The 27,911-nt window shown below is 34.4% G+C and overlaps 1 protein-coding gene across 2 annotated transcripts in view; it reads right to left on the bottom strand.

Moving 5' to 3' along the window:
- SEMA3A (semaphorin 3A) overlaps positions 1–27,911 on the bottom strand; it is a 196,674-nt gene that overhangs the window by 79,361 nt on the left and 89,402 nt on the right. For both annotated transcript variants that reach the window (XM_028157967.2, XM_054726411.1), the window contains 2 exons: positions 12,585–12,678; positions 3,706–3,825 (listed from right to left, as the gene is read on the bottom strand). In XM_028157967.2, the coding sequence (XP_028013768.1) occupies positions 3,706–3,825; positions 12,585–12,678 (214 nt within the window). The remainder of the gene's footprint in view (positions 1–3,705; positions 3,826–12,584; positions 12,679–27,911) is intronic.

The raw sequence follows: 27,911 nt of genomic DNA, 5'->3' as shown, positions 1-27,911 counted from the left end.
TTTGAGATTAGGTATCTGGTACCATGTAACATTAATTTCTACTCTCGTAATTTATTTGCAATCACATTTCTTGGTTTTATTTACATAAAAATAGATCTTGTGGAGAAATTTGAATCTTTAGAGAACATGAAGTATCCTGGTACATGACCACAGAGGAAGCTATGCTCTTTCCAATAATTGGGCCAACCAGGCTGGTATGAGTGTTACAGTGAGAGGAAGTAGAATGATGACTTGCATACCATTTCAATTACTGAAAACAGCAAGTGGGTTGGTCTATCCACAGGCACGATACTTTTCGGAAATCCACTAAAAGGAAACAGGTCTTCCTGAAACGAGTGGCAAGGCCTCACACTCTGGGCACTGTAATTAAGGTCTGTTTGTGCTCACTGGGCCTCGGCTCTCTCAAGGATCCATGTGGTTTCACATATTAAACCCTACTGTGACTGCCCTTTCACCCTGGCTCAAGTACAATCGCTCACAGAATGACTCTGACAAAGCTTCCGAAGCATGCTCCACCCCAGGGAAGTGGGACAAAGGATACAGAGAAGATTCACATTTAGCGAGTGTTTACCATATGCCAATACTTACTTAGTACTTTTTACAGATTATCATGTGGTCATTTCCCCCCACAACTATAAGAGGGAGGTAGTAGTATAATCCCATTAGAAATAAGGTCCAAAGTAATGTGAAACCATCTTGCTCTAAAGACTATGGTCTTTCCTTCATAACATACAGCATTCCAATATTAATTCAAGATATAAACAATACTGAAAAGAGTGTCCATCAAGTAGAAAAATAAATGTAGGCTAGCCCTTCATCTGCTCTAATGGATGGCTAATATGTTACAAGAACTAGGTAGTAGTATTTAAATACAAAATATTAAGAAATCATTACTATAACAATAGCATAAACTTATTTGTATCCTTACTACAAATATATAAATGACACATTTATCGAATTCTCACATTGTTAGTAAGCCGAAACTGGAACTGAAGTTTTAAAAAATATGCTATTTAGATCATTTATAAAGCACAAGGAAAAACATTCTGAATGTGGGCACATCATGGCAAACACATACCAGTACCTTTCCTGAAATCAGAAGCAGTTATAACATCTATCAGCCTTAAAGGAGGAGCTAGTGTCAATGAAAAAATTTTGTTTAGAAAAAGCAGTTTTTGTTTCCTCACCTAAATGTATTTCTCACTCCTAATATTTCCTGTTAAAATGAATTTAAATTATTATTGATATTATTATAAATTATAAATTTTAGTATGTAATTATGAAAATAGTGAAGTTCCATTACAATCAAGATATTTCAGGTTCTAACTCTAGACAACTGTTTTGTTTTTTTATTTTTATAGAGAATGATATTAAAAAGTCATTAAAATAGGCCAACTGATTCTTCCAAAAATAAATGGTTGGAATTAATTTGAGAAAAGTAAAGGAAGTCCTGTGTCAAATTAATTTTAATAGATCTTTCATAAAGTACCTTGCAAGATAATTGATTACTTCTGATAACACAAATGATTATGCAGTCTATGCTCCTGCCTCAAAATCCAGTTATTTTATGCATGAATGTATAAACATGACATTTCTAACTTTATTCTGAAATGGTACTTAATTTCCTGAGGCTTGAGATTCACACAGTCCCTCATTTCTGTCTCAAATTGTCTGCATCCCCATCTTGCAGCAGCTCTGGTTTCTACACCCTGTCAAATGTAACCTTTGTGCTAATTTGGTAAAATCCGTTCTCACGTTTAGTGCTGGGAGACTGATAACTGAATTCTCAGATGAACTACACATTTGCAGAGATGAAGTACAGAGCTGCGGACAATGACTGTTTTCCCACAGTGTAAATTCTTCAGACTCAGCTGTCAACGTGTGAGTGTGTGCAGCACAAAGGCGGCTTTAACTTGATGACTTTTTTCCTCCGAGGCCATAAAAATGAAATGGATACTGTACTCGCCTTCATGTTATTCCATCTTCTAATGAGATGTTCTTTCTCAGGGACAGTGAAAGCCTGTATGCTTTTTAGAGTTCTTAGTAGATCAAAGTCTCCTTCTTGCAGAATAAAAACAAACATTATCCTTCCTAAATAAATATTTCAGTTTGAGAATAGACCAGATAGCAACAGTGGATGTTCCAAAATTGTCCTGTGGGGGTTTGGAGTTAAGCTCTTTTATAGTTTTACGCCAATAGTCTTATCATGATCTTAGTAACTTTTCTCTTTCTTGGTGAGACACAATTTCTCTGCTGGTCACCCAGCTACCACACTTCCACCACAGGGGTAGGGATTTGATTATATGTCAAATCTCCTTTGATTACCACAGTGTTTGTACTTAATTAAATGATCTTAGGCATCATCTACATTAAGGAGAAGCACAATGGGGAAGTGATGTCAAACTTATTTGAAACTTGGGAGAGCAGGATAAAAGGGAACCTAAAACAAGTGACTTTTAAAGAGAAAAGACTAGTGAACAGTGACACGTACTGCAGGAGAGGCTTTTCTAAACGGAGATTGATGAACAGCTATGGAAAGTCATCAGTGACCGCTGGAGGAGCAGCTCCATGGGGTCAAAGTCAGGTTGAAAGTGGATAAAGGGGAGAAAAAGTTGAGAAAACAAGGTTCTAACAAGGCTATGCACTTAGATATGCAGGGACTTCAGGGCATGCCACGAGGAAAGGAGGTGTTTGAATAGATGAGCAAGTTTTCAGGTCAGAGGAATAGTTTAGTGGTACAGAAGAGATCAAGACAGCGAAAGCAATGTAGATTGGGGAAATTTACATAAGCTCATCAATGCGATTAGGAGCAAAGGCAGACAAGTGAAATATGGAAGGTAAGCGGCACATTAATACATAAAAAAATAATGGTTGATCAGAAGTGTTGCAGGAGGGAAAATGATGATTGAGCTTACTGTGGTATGTTTTATGTTTTGAATGGTCACTTTAAAGTATGTATCAGAACAAAGATTGTAACAGACAACTCATTGTCTCCTGACGTTTCAGTGATGTTCAGAGGTCATATTGTCATATTTTCTCTAACAAGTCAATGAAGGATGGAGTGATTAAATGAATTTTGGGAGTTCCCCAGGAGAAAAAGCAGGAAAAACAAGTGTGGTAGAAGTTCAAATAATGAAATATTCAAGCATCTTACTGAAAACAGATGGACTATAAAATGGGAGATAGGATTCTAGAAAGATTAAAAGAGAATAAAATAAATAAATGATATAAAAGTCCTTTAACATTTTGAAAATACTTTCAATGTGATGTTGTCATTAAGACAATATTTTAAAGTGTTACATAACTTATATGATGTTCTCAAGGCAACATGGAAGTGTGGAGGAAAAAAACACACTACAGCATGAGATTTGAGATTAGTTGTGGTGTTCCTGTAAGACAGGATTGGTAAGTCATCTTATCATTTTCCATTCCTCCCTTCCGTAGCTCCAGCCCAGATCTGTTTCTTTCCAGAGTTAACTACTGAGAAATTTCACTTTTGGCACAAAGCAAATATTTTCCTGAATCCTTAATCTCTCTTTTCTCTTTGCCCAGCTTTCTCACACCCACAGCCATGAAGTCACTACCATGTGTTTAACTGCATATTAAATCTCAAGTCAGATAGTTTGAGCTACACAAAGAAAGTTTCCCAGTTACTTACTACAGTTACACCTGTTACGTGTCTATGTTCTTACAAGTACCACCTACCATTGAGCCACCTGGAATCATGCTGCTCTGTCCTGATTGGATGGTGGTGCCCAAGAGTTCGGAAGATAGCAAAGTCTCGGCCCATAAAATCAGCTGCCGTTCCGGAGTATAACTCTCCATCTGTGTTGTGACAAAATAAAAACACATACACATACTTTAATTCAATGAAGGTAAGAAAAACAAAACAAACCAACAAAATACAAGTTCGGTGTTAAGATCATGCTAAAAAGAAAACAGAAATGCTCTCTACACCATTATGCAAAGCTATTTATTTTTTAATCTTATGTCTTTGTTACAGTGAGTATTTTACTAAATCATCATTTAATAATTTAGTACTTGACTACCCATTTAGTACTAACTTTGAAAAATTGAATAAAATATGACTCGGTGGATAATAATAAAACATGGAATATTATTCTTTTCCACTAAAACCGGAGACAAACTTACAGAGTATACACATTGTTTGCTTTTATATGTGTAAAGATACTATGATTCTAATAATCTTGTTTATGAAGATAAGGAATCATTGCAAAATCTTGCTTATAGTTCTTATTTTATGGAAATGAAATTTCTAATATATTCATTTAAAAATAGTTTTATATTTTATTATAATTCAGAAAGTACTAATATTTTCTTCGCCAAATTTTTCCTTGCTTTTTGTATTTTAATATAGCAACTTGGAGAAGTGTTTGAATTTAATAGAAGCTATCATACAGTCAAAAAGAAAAAAGTCTACCACATAACCTCAGATATAACAGAGATGTGTTTAGAGAGGAGGAAATTTTGACAAACAGCTCATATTCATTATAGTTCAAATTCTCTGTTCTTTGACTCATTCCAGCTTAAACCAAATTTACTCTAGGTCAGAGTTTAATGATGGAAGACTCCTAATCAGAAGGTAAAGTATAGGTGGGAAAAGAAAAAAGGGAGGAGAAAGAGAAGTTAATATTTACTGAATACCACTCTGTGCTGGCCCAGCAGTCAGGCCCTGGCTGGACACTTTCAAATTATCTCATTTAGTTCTGTCAACAACCCCATGACGTAAGGGTATCCGTATTTTACAGTTCAAGAAACTCAAGGTTGCTCAGCTAATGACTAGGCAAGTCAAGGTGAAAGTTCAAATACAGGCCCATTGGTAATTATTCTGGTTTTCTTCCTTTAAACAGAAAGTGCCACATATTAGTTCATCCAGAAAACGCATTGTTGCTTGTCTACTTACAGTGAATAATCAGCACAACAAAATAACAAAAAAATATAATTTTTTCTCCAAATAGTCTACCATAATGACAGTAAGAATATATATTATCTTGTTGATCATTTAGATATGTAATGTTTTTAATTCATTGATTTAAAAATATTCAGAAAATAAAATGGGTCTAGATAAATTATAACATAGACATTTTAATAATACTATGTCCATTTTCAAAGGACTTTCATATTTATTAGATGAGTGGAAAACTTTCTCTGAATCTTCAATTATAAGTGCCTTTGAGGAAGTTTTATTAATCGGATTGCTTGTATGATATTCTTTGTTCACACCCTCAATTCTCACTTGCAAATCAAGGCTTTGCAATGTAAGATAGACATTCTCAGTGGCCCAACCCAAATCAATTTTCTTGGTAAGACCTTTGGTTCTCTAATGTGTTTGCATGCACCAAAACAGGCTTCGCGAAAACCTAAAGCTGTGAGGAATAGTGATACAAAGAGAACCATTGAACAGCTCCAACTTATGAGAATGAGTTTTAAAAAAATGATGGTTAGACAACATATTAAGTACAAATAATCAGTTTATTTAATAGAGTTCATATGATATCCCAAATTCTCATAATATGATACCTTTGGGATTCAAAAACATCTATGTTCTCTTCACTTAATTAAATATCAAGTTCAAATCTGATTTGTTCTCACTATAATATGGTGCAGTAATATTTAATCTTACAATAAGGCAAAGAAATAATACTTTTAACCAAAGTTACCACAATAAGTATAATGTAAGAAAAATAAATAAACCTGTTCTAAAAGCACAAAAATGCTTTGAATAAGCTAACTATAAGTTTCAAAGGTACTTTGAAATGTTTAAATGCCTACTGGTGCCTTAATTTTAACGTATATTCAATCACTGTAATTAATTATTTTTCTCCATCGGACATTTGTGTCCTTTCCAATGTACTGTTTTATTAAAGTCGATATTGTATCATATTACTAGTATTGATATATAGATATTATATATTTTAAACTTCAGGGGAATTATGTTTCTTGTTCTTTGTGAATAACAGGGTGTAAGTGTAAAATGTGTTGTGAAAGTAGCCTAAAATATGATATCGATGTCAAATAATTTCAAATTGTGAACCTGTCACAGGACACCTTGTATTCTCTTTACCTTAAAAAAATTAAGTTATTGGTTAACGCTTATTGCCCTCTTCACTATGCTAGTGATGAAAATCAGAAAAAGAGAAAATAGAACTTACCAAAAGGTAAAAACTGAATAATATCATATCAGAATGTAGTCAGACAGATCATGTCTAATAGGAGGTACAATCAGAAATGTAAATAGTGTCAGTAATTAATCATTCTTTTTATTTCATTAAGCTTGCTTTCATGTGAGGAAAATCTATAATTATAGTTGTTATTACATGTAAACTCTATTCAGGAGAGAGTTGCAATAACAAAAACAACAGCAACATAAGAAACTGTTACTTGGGTATAGGTAGGTATTTGTTTTTCTTATTCATTTAGTTAATGATTTTATAACTTCCAGTTATTTTTGTTATCCATCCCACATGAGGAGAAAAAATCAATACAAATAAAGGCAGAGGAAGCATGACTGATTTGTCCCTCTTTTAACAAACAGTGAAAGTAGAAGAGCTATTCTGTAGATGGGCTATTGACTCAATTTATTACTAAAAACAGAATTAAATTAAACAATTGACTTATGAACCAAAGGAAGGTTGCAGTTTGGATACCAGTTGCCTTCAGTCATAGGAAATTACCTCTCACCTGATTATTATTTTTGGCAAAAGTCAGAGTGATTTCTGTGAGCTGGAGGGCACCAGATAATTGGGTGGCCATGAAGGGCACATTCTCAGAGTGTCAGTGTTCAATATCAATAACTATTCCTTTGCAACAGGTCTTAGAGCACATTTTCTGCTGAGGTTTCTATAGGATTCTTATCAAGGATGATTGCTCCCAGATAATGTATGACATATTTGTTGGTTTGATGCAAAATTATAGTTGGTGAAATAATCTACTATTGCATTCTCACGAAGCAGAAATATAATTATCAACTCAGAGTACATTTCATTTAATATACTTGTGCATTTTCACTATATATTAAAGACTTAGTACATTTTGTGGTTATCTGAAATGATCTAATGATATCTGACTGTAAGAAATTTACTGTATATTTCAGTTGGCATATTTACAAATATGTTCAACAGAAATGCCTACTTGCCAACATTCTTTTGTAGTTTCTAGGTCAATTATGAAGTTATCAAATTATATGTTGATTTTTTTAGCATAATGATAATTTCTCAGTTTTATGACCATAATATGTTTTCCTGGGGATCTGAAGTAATGTTTTAGGTCAATGTTATCTTATGTTTGAAATGACACTATGGTTAAGATAGATATTTTTTGGTTTTCCATATACACTAAGCTACTAGTCAAAGAACAATATTTGTCCAATTTAATTAAATTTATGATAAAATAATATACTCAAGAAATTGTTATATTTATTAAAAAGTGGTTGTGGATACTCTGTCCAACAAGGTTCTTAAGTCTCTCTACAAAAAAACAAAAAAACAAAAAAACATAGGCAATTTAATATCTCAAAAATAATACAATGGCATAAGATACATTAGTGTTGACAGATGTAACTAACCACTCAGAAGTTGTCAAATTTAAAAAGATGCTATTTGAGCACACCATTCTTTCTTAACTGTCAGCCTTTTAAACTGTCTGTAAGGAAAGCATTCTTTACCGAGATGAACAGTTTAATGAACTGCATTTCCACCATTGTGGAGTTATCTGAAAAACATGTGTTAAAAACAAAAGCTCATGTGTACTCTGGTCTTTCTGTTCACAACTCAGAATGAAGTGAAAATGTGGCTTAGATCAGTTAATGTATTAGATTACAATTCCTAAGAAGGGTGTGGTGAGGAGAAACAGAAGGTGAAAAAACATTTCCTTATGAAATCAAAGCATTACTAACACAGGTGTAAAGTGTGACATGGATGTGAGCAAAATCAAACAAACCTAAAACCAAGACATTATGTTGTTAACACCTTAAGTAAATTCCACTCACAGAATAGCAGAGTAATTAGAAACGGAGGAAAAGAGAGGTTCTCTCTCTTTCTCTCTCTCTCTCTCTCTCTCTCTCTCTCTCTCTCTCTCTCTCACACACACACACACACACACCCACACACACACACACACACACACAAAGATAATATCTATTTCCTGAGAATGGAAGGTTATGAGAATAATTTTACATTTTTACATTTATTGAGCACATTTGTGTATATGAATGAACACAGGGTGGGGCAACAGTAGGTTTATAGTTATTTGTACGAAAAATAATACAATAATAAATAATCCTATATAATAAAAGGCTAATAATGCAAATAGACTGAAGAGTGGAACAACTGGAACAACTGAACACCCAGTCGCTATGATATGTGCTGACTACCAGGGGTGGTGTGCGGAACATGGCAGGAATTGGTCAAGGTGGGATGGTGGAGTAGGAGAGCAGGGGTGCCAGACCAAGGCAGGGTGCCAATCGCTGTCATCAGGTTGAGCCTCTGATGGTTATTGAAAATGCTTTGTTCCCACATGCCGCATACTCGCACCCACTGCCAGCGCTGGAGCTGCCGCTCACACCTGCTACCGGTGCCTGGCACTGGTCCCGATCACTCCGCACCATCAGCGAGTGCAAGTGGCGGCTGCTGGCCCTAATTGCCCATGAGGGCTTCTCCACATCCCCCTGCTCCTGAGGGGCTATTGGAGCAGCAGCTGCCGCTCACACCTGGCACACAGGGGACCTGGGGCCATGGTGGGAGGGGCCAGGCGGGGGTGCAGAGGATGGGCCAAGACCCACCCCTATGCCTACCGCAGTCTTGCAGCCCACAGTTCTTTTCAAGGTGCACAAATTTGTGCACTGGGCCCCTAGTAACAATAATAAAATCTGTGTTTTGAGTACCTACAACTATAAACTTACTTTTGCCCCATCCTGTATAATATGATGGCTGTGTTATTTATGTTGTCCTTTAAAACTAACATTTTTGAGTAGTTAATATGTGCACATAGTACAAAGGTATTAAAAATATAAAATGTATAAGGTACAAAATTTGTCTCCCAGACTTCCTAAAGGCAACCACTGTTACCAGTTGTTTTTGGTTTGTTTGCTTGTTTCTGTTTCACATATATTTCAGAATATGTAAGCACTCAATGTAATTAGTATGGCCAAGCCATTTTATATACAAAGAAACTGATGTTCAGAGAGGTTCAAATAATTGTCTCAATTATAGTTAATTAATATAAGGAGTACCTTGTTTGCTCTAATACAAAGTGAGAGTATATCCTAATGTCAAATTATGTTCTTTTCTTGAGACAAGACAAATTTCTAGTTAACAGTCCAGACCCTTGGAATAGACCTCAGTAATAGCTCTTAGTGGTGGAATATTTATAAATTATGATTACTGCAATGCCTGGAGAAGATTTTAATGAGGAGACAAAACGGCTTTCAAGTTGACTATTCCTCTCAAGTCATGAAAATGTGAGATGATACTTAGTGAGGAAAATACTAAGTTTTATTCTTTTGTTGTGTTCACACGTGTTTATTCTGAGCAGGACAACAACTACTATTTTTAATGAAGAACTTTGTAAAAATGTCATAAAATATTTAGAGGTGGGTGATTGAAGAAATATTAAAAAATATTGGGACAATTTAATATTGACCATGGTTTTTATTAAAGAAGATTTGAAAAATTAACTTTACTAATGTGATTTTAAAAGCATAGACAGATAGTAATATTTGGGGACAATTCAGTAGCTATGTATTGCTCAGGAGATAATCCATATTTTCTATGGTCATCAGCTTAAAAACCCATGGCATTTTGGAATGAGGTCATATTAAACCTTGATAGATATCATAAACTAAAATTTTTAAGCTGTCATCTGGTTTTAAAGTTTACTACTAGTTGAAACTGCTTAATAGAGGGTATAAAAGAATCTGCTGCCAAGCCCTTCTAGCCACTTTATAGGTGGTTTGTGCCAAACATGACATTTTATTTCTCAGTCTTGGGAAATGAGCAGCCCAGTACCACCTTGACAATGTCTCTTATGTGCTGAAATGAGAGGAATATACTCAAAGTCTTTTGGGTTGATAAGTTTTCCCAACAGTCATTCACTAATATGTAATGTGCAGACTTTGTATTTCAGAGACAGTTACCCTTGTATGTAAAAGTTTGGGAAGTGCGGTAGAAAATATTTATGTGTAAAAAGATCCCATTAAATTAGTAAGCATTCTTTTTCAAGCAGCATAATGGAAAAATGCCAGAAACATCCAACAAGGGGAATTAAATGTACTGTGAGAAGAAGAATTTATAGCATAGTTCTCAAAGAAGCAAATAACCTCAATAAAGGAAGTCACGGCTCTTGAATTAAAATGGTGTTGCAGATATTTTGAGGGACTTTACCCGGTCTAATCTGGCCTGCACTCTGTATCTTTCTATCCAATTGATTCAGAAATTAATTTATATTGGCTTGAAGAAACTTCCTTGTGAATAAGCACCAAATATCTCTGAAAGTTACTCAATTAGTTCATCATATTAGGTAGGTGAGTTCTGGACTTCCATTTTAAAGCTGCTTTTCTGAAATGCCTACTGTAATTTTTAGCCATACATTGTCTCCTTTTCCTTTTCACAAACCTATACAGGTTTTTTTTTTTTTTTCCCCAAAGAACTTCTAGTAGAAAACACAAACTGTGGAGTTAATATTCTTTTTGGACTTTGTGTGGTTGCATACCAAATGAACTATGTAATACTTACTTGTCATCATCCTTTCTCAATGGAATATTAAAATAAATAATCAAGCAAATCCCTACTGAGAAACATACCACACATTAAAGCTGCTTTAGGCACAATTTTACATACTGCTTTTTGAGGAAAATCTATCTTTTTTTTCTAGTATGCAGTTTAAATAAGTATAAGCTGCAAGTTTGAACAAGGGTGGATTCTTTCCCTTTGTTTAAGACACCTCTCGGATTTCTGTGTGTGCACTTAGGGAAGTCATCCACATGTAATAACTAGGCTCTCTGTGAATAGGAAAATTATAAGTGTGCTAAATTTGCTGCATTTCTTCAGGTCTTAAACTTTTGTTAAAATGCTCCATAAATGGATCAAATGGACTGAAATTGTCTACATTTGAAAAGCAATAAAGGAGATAATTCATGCAGTAGTGGTTTTATTCTTAAAAGGAAAGGGATCAGTGAAATGTAGTTATGAAGTAAACACAAGAGAATGCTGGAATACTGGAAAATATACCTTTATCATTAATACTGTAGTCAATATGACTAGTTCTATTTTGTTGAGTAGAAAAATATTTTTAAAAAGGAAAATACTGGCAAAACTTTATGAACTTTTGACACATCAACTAATAATCCAAATAATTTAAAAATACTTTTGTTAAATTTATTTCAGAGAGGAAGGGAGAGAGAGATAGAAACATCAATGATGAGTGAGAATCACTGATCAGCTGCCTCCTGCATGCCCCTCACTGGGGATGGAGCGCTGACGGGGAATCATACCATGACCTCCTGGTACATAGGTTGACACTCAACCACTGAGCAACACCAGCCTGCCCTAAATTTACTTTATAGAAATCCAGATTTAGTATTCAAATTTCAACTAGAAACTTATACTTCAAAAGTTTTACTATTATTTTTGTTATGTTATCAAATAATCACTCTCTATATTTTATAAAAAGGAAACAAGTTACATAATCTCCACATGATTATATAGAAACTACATTCAGGAGCAAGGTAATGACCAAGTAGATTTTGTATTTTAGGTTCTTGATATAATCAAAAGTTAAGAAGACAAATTATTTAATGATGTTAACTTTGTTTTATTTAACTCCAGTCTATAAGTAGTAAAAAAATATGGAAAATTATCTTTCAGTACAAACTAAGGTTTTCTCCTTCATCTGCCTAGGTCTATTTTCCTACTTCTAGCATGTCAAAATCTAGCTAAGCATTTATTACCCATCATCAATGCTAAAGGAAAAAATGAAAGGGAAAAAACTAGAAAGGACTAGAGAAAAGGGTAGAAAGAGTATGTAAAATGTTTCGTTTTATTTGAAAAAAAGTGGAAGATGTAAAGTCAAAAAGATGAATACAGGAGGCCTTCATCAACTCAAAGTAACACAATAAGGTCTCTGCCAATCGTACCTCCATTTAGACTGATTGTGCTGATTAAGTTTCCAAATGTTGAGCGTGTGACAGATCTTAGAACTACAATTAACAAGACAATTTCATTCTTTCCTTTTGATTTCTCAAAATTCTCAAGTTAAACACCTCTTTCATGAAATGAAAAACAAAACCATTCTTTCAAAATAAAAAGTTGGAAGTTCTAGTGTATATAGTGATTGAGCCAGCAACTTCAAAGATACCATTAAACTATTTTGAAGAATCATAGTCTACATAGTACCATCATCAAAAGAGCACTTGTATTTCGTCAATTTTCAAAATATTTTTGAAAATATTTCAACTCATATTTTCCTAAAATTGTTTATGTTCAATAATCTTGGCATACAATAAATAACATGCAATCTAGTTATTATCTATAGAAAATTCACTGTTTAATTGATTGTTGACTACGCACCTATTAAGAGAGATGCTGTCAGCAGTTTAGGGTCATATGGACTCTTCCCACGGCCATTTTCAAAGTGTGAATCTTCCAGCTTAAAAATGTTGTCCTATAGATAAGAAAAAGAAGGATAGAATTTATTTATCACAAGAAGTATTTTATCATGCCAGTTAATCAAAGAGAGACTGAATATTCATGTTCATTATTAAGGGGTATTATTATTTATGTAAACGGTAATGATGGCAAAATACCTGAGTGAATTAAAATCTAGCTATTACTAGCCAAAAATGTACTTAATTCAGGGATCTTTTTTTGTAGCATTTGGCATGTTTCAAAGAATAAGTATGAATGAAATCTAAAGACAAGATATGTCATGATAAGAGTAGAGGGATCATGTTATCACATAGGTTTGCCAAGAGCTAACCTAATGGCTCTTGAAGCAAAGGATTTTAAATGACTCTTTTTAGTCCTACACAAAGAGAACAAAGCAATGAACTATATTAGATGTGTAGAATAAAATACACTATCTTATTTTTCTTTATGTTCCAGAAGGAAATGCTAAGTAGCCATAGCAGTCACTTCTCCTATTCTTGTCATTCCTACAACTTTGTGGCTTACATGCTTCTGAAGCATTTTTTAAATTATATCCGAACTGAAACAATCCGTATCCCTTTCTCTAAGTGAGAAATATAAAACTATGTTATGGGAGGTGTGCCTGAAGGTAGTATCATTAGAACAACAAACACACAGGTGACACATTTTTATCACTGGAAGTCTGCTCAGTTGACTCAAGTAGCCAGAACCTGGAGTGAATATTTGACTAGTACAGAAATATGCACAAGTTCCCAGGTAGAAAGTATTCCAGGAAGCACTGCAACAAAGTCCTTAACAAGGAGGCAACTAACTCATGCCTGAGACCCTGCCCTCAAAATGTGTCATGTGTAGAGCTATTGCAACTTCTATGTAATAGTAAACGGGGGGTGGGGAGTGAAGGGATAGGGGTGGAGGGTTGGGGAGGAATGCATTTCTGAGCACTCTTTTCAGAACCAGGTGCACTAAGGGATAAATTAGGTCAGAATATGCATGCTTTTTCCAGGAGCACATTAACTTGTCCACAGGTTGAAATAAAATAGCTTCTTTGGCAATTTCTCTAGTAGTCACATAAAAGTATTTTCTATCTCCTTAGAATAGTAAATGGTGTTCATTTATGGAACACTTTAAAATTTAATATTTCTGATGGAGCTAATGGCAGAGTTTCAAATTATGACTCTTAAAATTCATTTGGGTTATGGAGGAAGAGTGAAATAAAAAGGAAACAAAATGTGTTCCTCATTTTTATTACTGTGAGTCAGAATTACTGATTCCAAGTACTTGGTACTTAGTTATCCTCTAGCAAGGACGGTTCTTTAGCTGGATTCTAAAATTTACACTATGTGGTAATTTACGGGTTTTCTCAGAATTGTGCTAAGTTGTAGTGCAAGGACAGTGATTAGAAGGCAGGCCCAGCTAGGCCAATGATTGGCTCGCCACTTAATATCTTTGAGGAGCAGGTTCTCAAATATCAGTGTTGACAACTGACTTGTTTATTGAGAAAATTTAAAAGAATTAAATAAAGCCTTTATAAAGCAGTAAGCAAAATAAAAATCAAATGTAATTTATTTGTATTATATTAATACTCATATTATCACTGCAACCAAACAATATGAAAATTAAACAAACATTAGCATTACTGTAAATTTTCCTAGTATAATTTGAAAGAACTATTACCTAAAGACCGTTATATTAGTCATGAAATTACAAACTTGTTTATAATATAAATTTATTACAGGCAGTTGAATATTAAGATTATAATATTAAACTTATTGGAATATGCTAAGAAAAAGCATAGATGAACATCTTCAGAAATGTTTGGATGTATTTTGATAAAAATTAGGAACTAATCCAAAACAAATATGCTTAGTGAAAGATATATACTATACTGCCACAAATCATAAAAATATCATTAAAGTTTTTATAAATGATTACTTATCACAGGTTAGAGTTAGCAGCAGGGAGAATTGGTGGTGTGGTTGAAAACATTGTCATAAATATAATAAATTTATTGTCCTCTTAAGACACTTTCCAATACTGACAAAGATGGAGGAGCTATCTCACAAAGTATGAGACACTTGATATCTGGGATCTTGGTTCCAAGTTAATAAGACAATGGCAAGGTAGACAAGAAGTACTTCCAACCTGGTGTTTAGTATTTGATTTACAAAGTAAAGGATTAGAGTTCATAGGAAGAGAGGTTAAGCCTGTCAGTTATGGTTCAAGAGAAGATGAAAATCTATCCTCCGTCATGGTATCAGGCCATATGTTCAAAGCAGGCCTCCTTCTTTTCTCCCTCCCACCCCCTTTAAATGTAATTCTTACCCAAATTTCTGGGTATCTACCATGTAATTATTATATATTCTTATATGATTCTATTGAAGGGTAAACAATTGAATTTTCTTTCCAGCCTAGTTAGTTGGGAGCCTAGAAAAAATAAATTTGATTTTGAATAGGGAAGTAAAAGAAATTTCCCATATACAAGTGTTTGTAGTGTAAAATTTATACCCAGTACACACAGTAATGGGGTTCAAGGGTGTTGAAATCAGGCAGAGCTGGTATTTTCCCTGGCTCTGCCTTTTATTAGCTCTGGGCCTCAGGCAATCCCTACATCTTTTTGAGCTCAGATTCCTCATCTGTAAACGGAGAATAAGAAAATCTCATAGGGTTTATGTGAAGATTCACTGTAATAAATTACATAAAGTAATACTTAGTGTGCCCTTGAAAATATTCATTACTTTCCCTTTTCTACAGTTTTGTTTATAGTTGGCACAACAAAATCATGCTTTCTTATACCGATTGATGTCTTGTGCCACAGTGGAAATCCCTGCCTATATTTTCATCATTGGAAATTAGGACATGTGTTTAAAATAGATGTGAATGTTTTGAACACTGAAAATGCACTGAAAATTGTTCTTTCCTGTATTTAAACAGGAGTCTAGTTCAAAAGCTTTGTTAAAAATATTAGTAAATGTACCATGTATAAAAATTCTCAATTAATAAGACTACCTTTTTAATATGTCTGATAAATTTAATGGGATTGATATTAAGAGACATAAATATTGCTCTTTCTGTTATCTTGGAAGACCTATTAGATATATGAAGATATTAATTTATTATAAATGAACTCTGTTTTTATATAATTGATTATTAGCATCCTATGTTGTCATATATAAGATGTCACATAGAAAACTGTCCAGCTGTACTTGTTAGGCCTTTTGAAATCTTATTGCTACTCAAGGATTTTCTGTTTTAAAGAGTATTATATAGATCACATATGCAAATAATGAGACCAAAATATCCCAAGAACAATGTACACAAACTGCATAGTTTATGTCTTATTTGGGCTGAAATGGTTTCCATTTTTAGTAATACATGAACAAAAAATCTAGCTGCATAGATTCTAATTGCTTTAGCAGATACTATGAGCATATCATATAATTACTGTGCCATATTTTAATACATGATTGCATCAATTTTCGGCAACTATTTTTAACTTTTGAGACCACTCTTTCCCCTTTGTCTTGTGGATTTCCTGAATGTTATTAGACTGAGGTGAGGTAAGGCATTAGAGGAAATAATAACTGTGCTAATGTCTAATCCAAAGTCTTATAAATTATAAACCATGGGTGACATCATGGCAATATATTTCCTAAATCTCAATCTTGTCCAAGTAATAAAATTAGGTAACAAAATTGCAATTTTAATTGTTTTATGTAACAATTAAAACATAAGTGATATTTCTAAAAAAAGACAAGAATAAGAAAAATCCTACATCTATATGATAGAATGACCATTTGGGTGAGAAACTATAAAAAATTATGTAAAGTTCAATACTTAGTATTTAAAAGTATATACTATTTTTTTCACACACAAAAAATGCCTTGATTTCCAGCTATACTAAATTATCAAGTACTCCCTGGTCATACCATGCATTTTCTTATCTTTGCTAGAAACATCTCCCTCTCCCCTGCACCCTCCACCTCCTGCTCAGCTCTCAACCCCAGGGTGAACTTGCTTTCCTTTAAGGCTAAGTTAAAGTTACTTCCTAGGAGAAGTCTTCTGAAATTCCTGTAGATATAAGTTACTAGCTTCTTTGTGCATATCCTAATTACAACAGTACACAGACAATGACTATACTGGGTAAAACTATTGACTTCAGCAAAGAAGGGATGTAATAGCATCGCATAGGAAATATTGGGGCATATTGTACTTCGCCAAAGGGAGATCCTTCTGTGGATCCAATTCATCTGAAATTTATATTTCCTAAAAAGGTGACTCTATGATCTGTGATATGCAATACTGTAGCCATGAGCCATACGTGGCTATTTAATTTACTTGGTTAAAATTAAAATTCACATTCCTCAGATACCCTAGCTGCATTCCAAGTGCTCAATGGTCACAGAGGCTTGTCAATACCAGTGCAATACTGCAGAGACACAAAGATTTCCACTGTCATGGAAATCCTATTGGACAACATAGCTCTAGATCCTGAATCTTATTCCCTTAGCAGAAGAAAGTAGAATCAGAAATCTAAGGGCTTCCAAGGAGAGAAACTTATCATCAGATCATAATCATAGTAGAAAAAGTCCATGAATTATACTAAAAACACTAGTTTAGATTTTTTATTAACCAGCGTTTATGCCAAGCAACATTTAATGATAGTGCAGCTGAACAAATAAATGTTCTGTATTTTCTTGTATATCATTCTTTTTTAATTTGAATGACTTTTTCCTAATCTATGCAGATACAAATTTTACCCATACTTTCAAGTTTAGGTCATGACACCCAGCCCACTAGACGTTCATTGATTTTTCCCAGCAGAAAAAATGTTTGTAGAACTTGCATAGCAACATCTTCATATTCTCTTTCTGACATTTGTTACCTTCATCCTTGATATTCAATATTGCAGGTGTACTGATTTTTCTATTAAATTGTTTAGGGGCAAGAGACAAATATAATTCAATACATTTCTATCTATACTAAGATATAGCTTGGCATGAGCTAAATCACAATAAAAGATCCAATGACAAATCAGTGAATAAATGAGTGATTGTATGATTAAGCGTAAGAGGCTCCATAGAAAACTGTTTCCAAGGAATTGGGAGGACATAGCCCTGGCTTCTAGGATCTAATAATTTAAGGATATGACACAGATACCAGTGTAAACATAGTTGCACAGTAGGTGTCATTGTACAAAATTCAAATATTAAACCAAGTTTTAAAGTGAGTTTCAAGAAATGTTATTCTTTTTCTTGTTATATATGTTACTACTAATATAATATTGATACTTGGCATACACTTCAAAGATAAGTTTACTCTTATTATAAAAGATAAAAAATAAAACCTAATGACAAAGGATATAACCTTACAGTCCCTTTGCTTTCATATCCCTGTTCCTCTTTAATTTTCATCAGGCCTTGTATTCTTCACTTATCTATATATATAAAAGGTTAAGTGTCCTGTCTGACTGGTAACTATGACATGCTTTGACCACCAGAGGGCAGATGCTCAACACAGGAGCTGCCATGACGTGCACTGGCCATTCCTATCTAATCAAGACAGAATATAAAAATTGACCGTCACTCCCCAACAAAGATGGCGGCACCCACAACCAATAAGAAGGGAATATGCAAATTGACATGACAAAGATGGCAGCGGCCACCCCACCCACTACAGGCCTCTGGGCAGCGTGCGCTCAGGCGCAGAGCAGCCAGGGAGGGGCGGGATGCCTGCTATGGGGGGAGGGCAGAGGTGGAGGGAGCTACAGAAGGGCGGCAGGGCTGAAGCAAAGACAGAAGGCGGCCCCGGCCAGAGCAAAGGTGGCAGGTGGCGGCCAGAGCTAAGGCCCAGGTCCCGGGTGCTGGAGGAAAGCTGGTGCTGGCAGCCAGGGGAAGGAAGGCCTATTCTTGCATGAAACTTCGTACATTGGGCCTCTAGTTTAAAAATAAACGGCACCACGGACCTGGAGCCAACAAACCAACACTTGGCTTCCCCCAAGTGGGACACAGGCCCTGACACCACCCTGGAGTGACATCCCACCAAATTGCAGCCAACACTGCCAAGACCCCATGGCACAAAATGTGGCCCACAACCCAGCCCAGCCCGGAAACGGTCACTGTGGGCAACGGGTAATGACGTCATGTAGCAACGCCTGGCTTCCTCTCCCTAGAAACTAGCCTCCTTGGAGTTTCTTCAGCCCAAGAACCCGACTTGCTTTTACTAGTAGCCATTTTACAGTTTAACCAAATGTTTGTGAAGCGTTTTCCCGTGCCTCATCTCATTTGATCCTCACAGAAGTCTTGGAGTAGGTAGATAGGACACTTGGTAGATTGCTATTTTCTTTTTATTAGCAAGACACGAACATCAATATTAAAATATTCCTTCTAATTAATTTCCTTTCAATATGCACGAATCCATGCACCAGGACACTAGTTATTAATACTAAGCTTATTAATGAATTACCTTCCTTAATAGAGCAATCTTCATTGAAAGATAAAGATTATCATAGTATTTGTTTTTAGAACAAATCTTTCTGATCAATGTAATATCTCTCCTGTGTATCCCACATTCCATTACAACTGGGTTACCTGATCCTTTTTTACTTTTAACATCTCTGGGATATAAGCAAGTATAACAGCAAACTGGAGATGCTGTTTGGGCTTGCCAAATGTAATTTTCTATTTATTAAAACACATAATTACTTATTGGCATTTTCATCTTTACACTTATTTTAGAACTTTCTAATTTACATATTTTCTGAAACACTAAGATGAATGTTAATTGATGCAACAAATATATATTGAGCTGTGACTATGTAAGAATTATGTTTGGAAAATGAATGTGAAGTGTGTAATTGTTTAATTCAAGGAGTGTATAAGAACTTATAACAACATTGTATAGTGATAATACCTATGATATTATAATTTTTATAAAGTATTTGGTAGCTATTACACTTTACATTGAAAACATGCAAAGTGCTATTGATAACCTGAGACTTAATATTCACACAACCCTACTATTATTATGTCAGTTTTTATAGATGAGAAACTGAAATAGTTTAAATAGAATAGAGTCGTAAAACTAATAAGTGATAGAGTAAGAATTTAATAACAGGACTATCTCTTCCTAAATTCATGTTTTTAACCATATCATGAATCTTATGTGAGATGTACCCTAAAATAGTAGAAACTGGAAACAGGAGTTCAAAACTGGAGAGACAGACTTTTCTCTTCAGTGTATGTAAAAGGCTTTATTTGATTTCGTCCTTGAAAGATGTATTTTGGTGGGATATGAGTATGTCTGTGTGTGCGTAGGTGGTGGGTTCAGAGTCAGAGGAGCTCAGAGAGAGGAGACAGAGAAAAGCAGGGAGGCAGATTATTCTATCTAGAGGGAAAAGAATGACCAAAAGCCCTTCAAAAATAAGTGTAACTCATATTTAAGATATAACATGAACTTCAGTTTAGACAGTGAAAATATATACATGTATTAAGAGATAAGATTAGATGTAAATTTGGAATCAAACTGTGGAAAGTTTTCTGTGCCAGAATAAGCAATTTAGTCTGTATTCAGAAGGTGTCAGAGACACAGTGATAATTTTAGCTGGAGAACAATAGCATCAAAGAGGTGTAATATTATGATGGATCTGACAGTAATGTGTAGGATGGGTTAGAGACATACAAGCCTGGTGGCAGGAAAAGAACTATTGCCATGACCTGGAGAGGGAGGGAAGTTGGTCTTCTTACACGGTTTAAAGGAATTTTGCATGTTGTGACTTGGTTAAATCATTTAGCTTCTTTGTAGCTCGCGTTTCTTAACTTCTGTTGCATCAGAATCCCTATGAGATCTCAACAAATCTATTAATTTTCCCCCATGAAATTTAAAGCTAGGCATATATACAGTATGTAAGCAATCTTTAGAATTTCTTGACTTCATGTAGTCATGATAAGAGGTTCCTAATTAGTTATTCCCAGAGACCTTTGCATTTCTAACATGATGTGATTCTATCTTACTCTCACTCTGACCTTGGACAATTGCTTCTGCTGTTCTTTGTCCCCGTCCTTGAACATAAATATAGAGATTTTCCAGATTTTTTCAACCCATTTTTATTTTCATTCTCTACACACTAATATTTGGAACTTATTTTATTTTTACATATTCAGCTATTAAACTTTTGCCCCAATTCCTCTGCTATTCTAATCATTCAAACTTGGGTTTCCTGGCCTGGATGGAATCTGTGTATTTTCCATAGTTGTTTCAAAATTGAGAGCTATTAAGAGTCCTTGGATCTTCAAAGGAATATAGGAGCAATTATGAATAATAAACTTCAAAAAAATTACTCTGTCAGGAATAGTTATTTAACAATACACATTGCGGGAAGATACAAAGGAAATGTAACCTGGTCTTCATCATTGAGTGCTGAGAAATTTAAAAAATAATGCTATGTGAATAGAGCAAGTATAATTTTCTGCCCTGATTATAATATATCAGCCCTGCCTCAGGTCTAACTATGGTCTAAGCCATATCATATTAAAATTTTATGTTTCCCTACAATAAAACAAACAAAAACTATGCACATAAGTGACTGTTGATGAAAAAAGAAATTCATTAAAAAGTAAGTTTAAGGAAAAGCTATACCTGTAAGGCCTGAATATATTACCAATACCATCCTTTCCTAATCACTAATAGTTTTGAGTATTTTTAGATGTAGAATAATTATAATATTTGGTTTTAAATTCAATCCAAATGTAGTTGTTTGAAGCTAGAATATTTTAAAGCAATAATTATAATTATTATACTTAATAATTGCCACTATTTTATTTTTAAATATATACTTTGGCAAAGAAAAGTTCCTCAGGAAGTATAGCTACAAAGCCCACTATATCATAACTGTTTTGATCAAAATGTATTTTATCTATAAAATTGAATAATAAAAATACTCCAGTTATATATAGTTCTGTTTAATATTCAGGAAACATTTAATACTTTAAACAATAAACAATTTAAAGAAAAAATATTCATGATACATATGACCAATCTCAAGTTGAATTCAAGCAGACTTTTTAAATTGAATACAGATACAGTTTTTGTTTCTAAGAAATTCTTACGATCCAAAATGGAAATAAGGATAGCATTATCAGGGCAGACAACATTTCCATAAAGTTCATCTACAGTTTGAACCTAAGTAGAGATGCTTGCCCCCTGGCTTTATTGATTTTCATTTTTATTGTGTCTGTTCAAGCATTGCTTTAGTATAGTGGGAATCTTACCTCTGAAATTGGTCTCCAGAGATTACATGGCTTTTCTGTGACCCAGAATTTTCCTGTTATTTGACCTTTGAAGTATATGCAGTAAAAATATTATTGTTTATGAATTATGAAATCTAGATTCTATGACCCAGTGTGCCAATTATTGATTATATGTTTTAAAACAAGTTTTTAAATCACTCAAGTGTTAATATTCTTAACTATGAAATAAAAACACCCCACAGTATTGCCTCAAGGATTAAATAGCATAATGTATATTAACAGGGTATCATGCTTTTGCCATATAGAAATTTAGTTTATTATCATTTTAATTATCATAAATACAATATCAATGGTACAACTCTGCTTCGATAGCATGTTAACTCATTTGCTATGATAATAATAGCTAATATCTCTTAAGCAACCATCAGCTAATTGCTTGTTGGTATTTACTTTTTTTATCCTTACACTAATAGGATGATTATTCTAATTTTGTAGATGAAGTAACAAGGAGAGAGGAAAAAGGACTTGCCTTAGGTCACACAGCTAGTATATAGCAGAGCCAGGTAACCTGTTTCCAGGAATTATAAAAAAGGAGGAATTATAAAACTGTAATTTTGTGTGTGCTTGATTTACACAACCAAGTTACTTTATAAACACGTCATACATTAAAGTGTTGAACAGAATATCTCTTAACTCAGCTTTGCATTTGAATTGACTATGTTACTGTTAATAGAGACAAGTAGAAGGAATTACCTAATTTATAACTTTATTTTCAGAAAAATATGAAGTCACTTTGTTTTCAAGTGTGTGAAAAGTTAGTATTACTTTATTCATTGTCCTTCTAGTAACAGTATGTACATACATACAGTTCATACAGCTGGGTTAAATAGTATTTGCCCTCTAAATTTAAGGGACATGAATTTATCTGGATTCCCCAAATAAACAGTGACATAATTCATCTGCTTTTTGTCATCATTAAAATTAATAGTATAAACCGAGGAAAAGAGAAAGCATATGTGTTCAGACTTCATGCAGATTATAGTTTAATAAGAGCTTAATTTGAGTTTATGCAGATATCACATACCTGTCATGGTATAATTATTCAGCTATGAATGCCTGTTAACTCCCAAGGTATATAACTTTGAAAGAAAAATATTCTATATTGGCTAGAATGAGAAATTCCAGAACTTGAACAATTTACTCTAATGTTTTGCCCCAGTGAGACCTGATCAAGTTAGCTCAAAGAGTGAACCTACGGTCCAACAAAAAATAAAAAGTGGAACATTTCACTCTATCTTTCCACTTAATTTTATGTCTTCTAATTTAAAAACTAGTAACTCTTATTTGCCATCTTATAATTCCATATAGCATCAGAGTGCTTTTTAACCTAAATTTTGAAAGTACAGTTATTACATTTACCAATTCTTTTTATAAATGTGTTTGTCACACCCATGATTAGAAAACTCTGGGAAATTTTATCAATGTAAGTATGTCAATACAAAGGAGCATATGTACTGGAGAAGAGTTAGAATCTACTTTTATGGTTCCTTTACATTTTAAGATTTTTAAATAGATACCATCTGGGAAGTAATGATGGCAAGAGAATTAACACTTTATTTATATTAAGCTTTGTTTTAGCAAAGCCTTGTCATTCAAGTGTTGTCATAATCAGATGATGTAAATATAAGCTTTTCTTTCAGCAAAGTAGCAAATATTTTAAAAATAATTATTATTTAGGTAAAGGTATTGTAGGAAAGAGACAATCCTGGTAATTCTTGGTGAGAATATAAATTTTAGAGAATAACTTGGGACTTAGGAAGATGCGTAAAGTGTCCATAAACTTTACCTTGATTATTTTGTTCTTGTAAATACATACAAATGCAAAAGAAAAAACAAGAAAAAATGTAAAGCAAGAAGAGGTTCATCATGATATTTAGAATTCTGGAAAAATATTTAAATGTGGGAAGTAGGGGGAACTTAGATGCATAGCCCATGGACACAGATAAATAGTGTGGTGAAGGCGTAAGAGGGGCAGGAGCAGGGTAGAGACAGTCAAAGGGAGAAACATAAAATAAACAAAGGAGACATCTATAACACTTTCAACAATAAAGATAAATTTAAAAGAAAATGCCAATAAGAAGGGAACAGTAAGCAGTGGCATATCTACAAAATTGTATATAATGTGGGTATTAAAATAGATGTTTACATTAAACATGTTATAATACAGTCATCTCTCTGTATGCATGAGGGGTTGGTGGCAACAGCCCCGTTATTACCAAAATCTGAGGGTTCAACCAATCGCCAATATAGAGGGCTGACTGTTCCTAGAATTAATACTTCTTTGAAGTCATTGGAAGCAATATGTAGTAATGGAACAACTATTAAAAAAAAAACAAACTTAAAGGAAATGCATTAAAAATTTTCTTTAAAATGTTATTTGGGTATTTTTCCTATTTATCTTGATTTTTTTTCTATTTTTAATATTTTATATAATGTTCATGCAGCACATTATTAACAAAACAGGGTCTCCGTATCCTATTATCTAAATAAATATTTAAATTGGCAGTGTCTGGACTGAATCTGGCCCACAGGGATCCTTTATTTCCTTGACGTGGGGTTTTGAAATCTTGAATTTGAATGCCTTTCATGGGACTTAGGACTCTTTCTCCTTTTTCTTTTTGCATTTCTTCTTTCATCTCTATATGTTACCCACATGGCCACTGTGGGCATTGGAGTTTGTAACCCTTTAAGCACTATAATTTGATCACCATCAAATACATTGCATTTACCATCTGATATTCCCCATTCTTCAGATTTATTTCAAATAAATAAATAACAAATTCCTCAGAAGGGCTGTAGTCATATTCTCATCTCATGATGGAAGTACCACGAGGGTTAACAATGAATTATGGTTAAACACAGAAATAAATGGGAAAGTCACTCAAAGTGAATTGAAACATTGTCATAGTGTCATACATCCCCACTGCTTTTCACTTAGTCTTTTTACATAATTAAATTGATCCATATACTCACTACTATTTAACAATATGTTTCTGCTTTATTAGAAAATGTATTGACCATGTCACATATTTACAACTAAATTAATTATCTAGAATCCTAAAAGTTGAACTTTAAGGCTGTGACTACTGAAATATATAAGCAGATCAGTCCTCAGAGAAGTATTCATATACTGAATGGCTTCTTTTGCTTTCAAATTGATTAGAATAGAGACAGTTATGTCACATGTTGAGTTGACTTTTGGGTCATTATTTTTAATCTACTATAGTGAACACATTAATTATTTATAAATAAATCTCACTGGTAGAAGACAGTTTCTGCTTATAAAGCAAGAGTTCTTTGTTTTCATATAAACAATTGTAACTACATAATCTGGAATAAATCTAGCATTCTTATTTGATTTATGCAAAAACACTTTCTTTAGAGAGATGCTTTATTTTGTTATTTTAAAAAAGAAAACCTTTTTCCCCCTGAAATTGGAGCTGAGCTTCCTGTTAATTAATTTTGCACTCTCAGATATGGCATATATTAGAACTCTAGGGTTGTATTTGGAGACATTCAATTTTGCCAATGCCAAGGTAGTACATTTCAGGAAAAATGGAAAATTAGACAGCTCTTTAGTTGATTAATAAAAAGGCACAACACTCATTTGCCTCAAATATCCTAATGTTTACGTCAAAATTTCTGAACAGGAGCTAAATATGGTAGAGATCTGGTCTCAACAGTAAGTGAATTACTTTTGTCTTTATAGATACAGACTGTCAAGTAGTTTGAAAACCGACGTGTAAGCTGCTATTCATTGTCATTATCCCTGGTCAGAGATAATGCCATCAGAAAAAATAAAGTTACAGGATGTTGAACCTGAAAATGTCTATGTAATGTGATGCCTAACCATGTGTGTTTCTGGAGGGGTGTGAAGAATTAAGGATGTGTCAGTAGTAGTGAGGGAGGATGCTACATTTGGAATGAGGTGTTTTTTGGCTAACTGCATCAATGGACAGACTATATAGAAGTTTAGGAGGAACAAAGGGAGGATGAGAGGGGGTGTCGTAGGAAATGAGAACATAGAAGTAGGAGGATATCCTATTACACAGAGCTTTGAAACTGATCGTAAAATCTTAGACACTGTGCTGGGGAAACACTGTAACTCATGGGCTGGGATGAGGGCGGTGAGTGAACACAAATGGAAATGACAAATTGCCGCAAGATCAAGTAAGGAGAAATATGAGAGGAGCTAAGTTGAGGAATATTCTGAATTGTGCGCTAAATGTTCTCAATGATAGCATACCTGGACATTTTGAAGTTATGATATTTTTTGCAGACAAAAGTCCAATAACATTTACCAGAAGAAAAACAATTAAAAAACATGGAATACATTTGTTGAACTACTTATACTATAAAATTAACTGTATCTCAAGCATCCCGTCATATTACTCTCAATTTTTGTACATTCTTTACCTTTTAAAAATAAACAAAGCCATCATTCTCCACAAATATTTTACAGGTCCCCCCCCCCTTGCCCTTTTAAATATAAATAAGGCATAAAAGAAAAGATGTGCCCTGACTGGTTTGGCTCAGTGGCTAGAGCATCGGCCTGTGGACTGAAGGGTCCCAGGTTCGATTTCGGTCAAGGGCGTGTGCCTTGGTTGAGGGCACATCCCCAGTGGGGAGTGTGCAGGAAGCAGCTGAATCAATGTTTCTCTCTCATTGATGTTTCTGGCTCTCTATCCCTCTCCCTTCCTTTCTGTAAAAATCAATAAATATATTAAAAAAAAGAAAAGAAAAGGTGCATAGTTGTGGGTTATCAGGAAGACATAGCTGGTTGTTAGTCAGAGGCTTTGACACCGTTGGTGTTTTTTTTGGAAGAGAGAAGTGCACCTGTAATTTAAATGTATGGTCAAGCCAGACTACTTGCCTTGCATACAGTGTTAGTGCTCGTTTGCTAGTCTTGCCATTGTTGGGCACATTATCGCTGCTCCGGTTCCCCAAAACAAGCAGCTGCATGACGTCAGAGAAGAGGTCAGAGCAATGCTGTTTCCTTGTTTTTCTTCCCCCTGTTGCTGTTGTAAATTGTCTGCGTGTGCTCTGCTTGAGACTTTCATAGAACCTGAGCATGAACATCAAAGGCAGAAAGCCTGCTGCTGTGGATACAGCTACTGCAATCACTACTACCACTGTGGACTTGGCCAGTCCCTTCTCCAGGACTAGAGTTAAATCACTGCAGCACAAGTTGAGACCATAAGAAGATGCTGGGTCCTGTGCCGGCCACTTGCATAGTCTCTGAAATCACAGCACCTGGGCGTGAGTCCAGGCTCTGCTGCTTTGTAGTTGTGTGGCTGACTTTCACCTCCCGAAGGCTTTCCCCTATGTGACAATAGCATACAAAAGCTGCGCTATTTTTTTATTATTGTTATTTTTTATACCATATCATATTTATATTCCTCACAAATGAGCTGTGAGGTAGGTATACTTTTCTTCATTTGACAGTTAAAGAGACTGCTTACGCCCCAGGGAGTACAACTAATAATTAACAGGACTGGAATGTACAGCAATAATACGCATGGCCAAGGTATTATATTAGAAGATAGTAGACTTAACTTTCCAAGTTGTTGCTACATGAAACGTATGATTTCTAAAATCCGTAGCGAAAATGATGTGGTTTGTGTACTGAGAAAACATTCTAACAACCAGGATCTATTATTTCCAATCTTGCTCTACCACAAGTTGCCTTAACTTGTTTCTTCCTATGCTTAAAAAATGATAACCAGGGGCTTGTGCAACAAATGATAGACCTGGGAAACAGGTTTGGATATGTAATCAGTAATTTATATAGTGTTTTCCATGATCCTACCGCATGCCAGGGGCTGGGGTTGCAAAGCTGAACAAAACAGACACAGTATCAGTCCTCTGGCACTTGTAGTTTTATAAAGAAGACAGACATTAAACAATGACTTATCCAACACTCATGTAATGTGGATGCATAGTG

This window comes from Eptesicus fuscus, chromosome 14 (assembly GCF_027574615.1).
Source record: "Eptesicus fuscus isolate TK198812 chromosome 14, DD_ASM_mEF_20220401, whole genome shotgun sequence".
NCBI lineage: Eukaryota > Metazoa > Chordata > Mammalia > Chiroptera > Vespertilionidae > Eptesicus > Eptesicus fuscus.
This window is presented reverse-complemented; position numbering and strand designations above follow the sequence as displayed.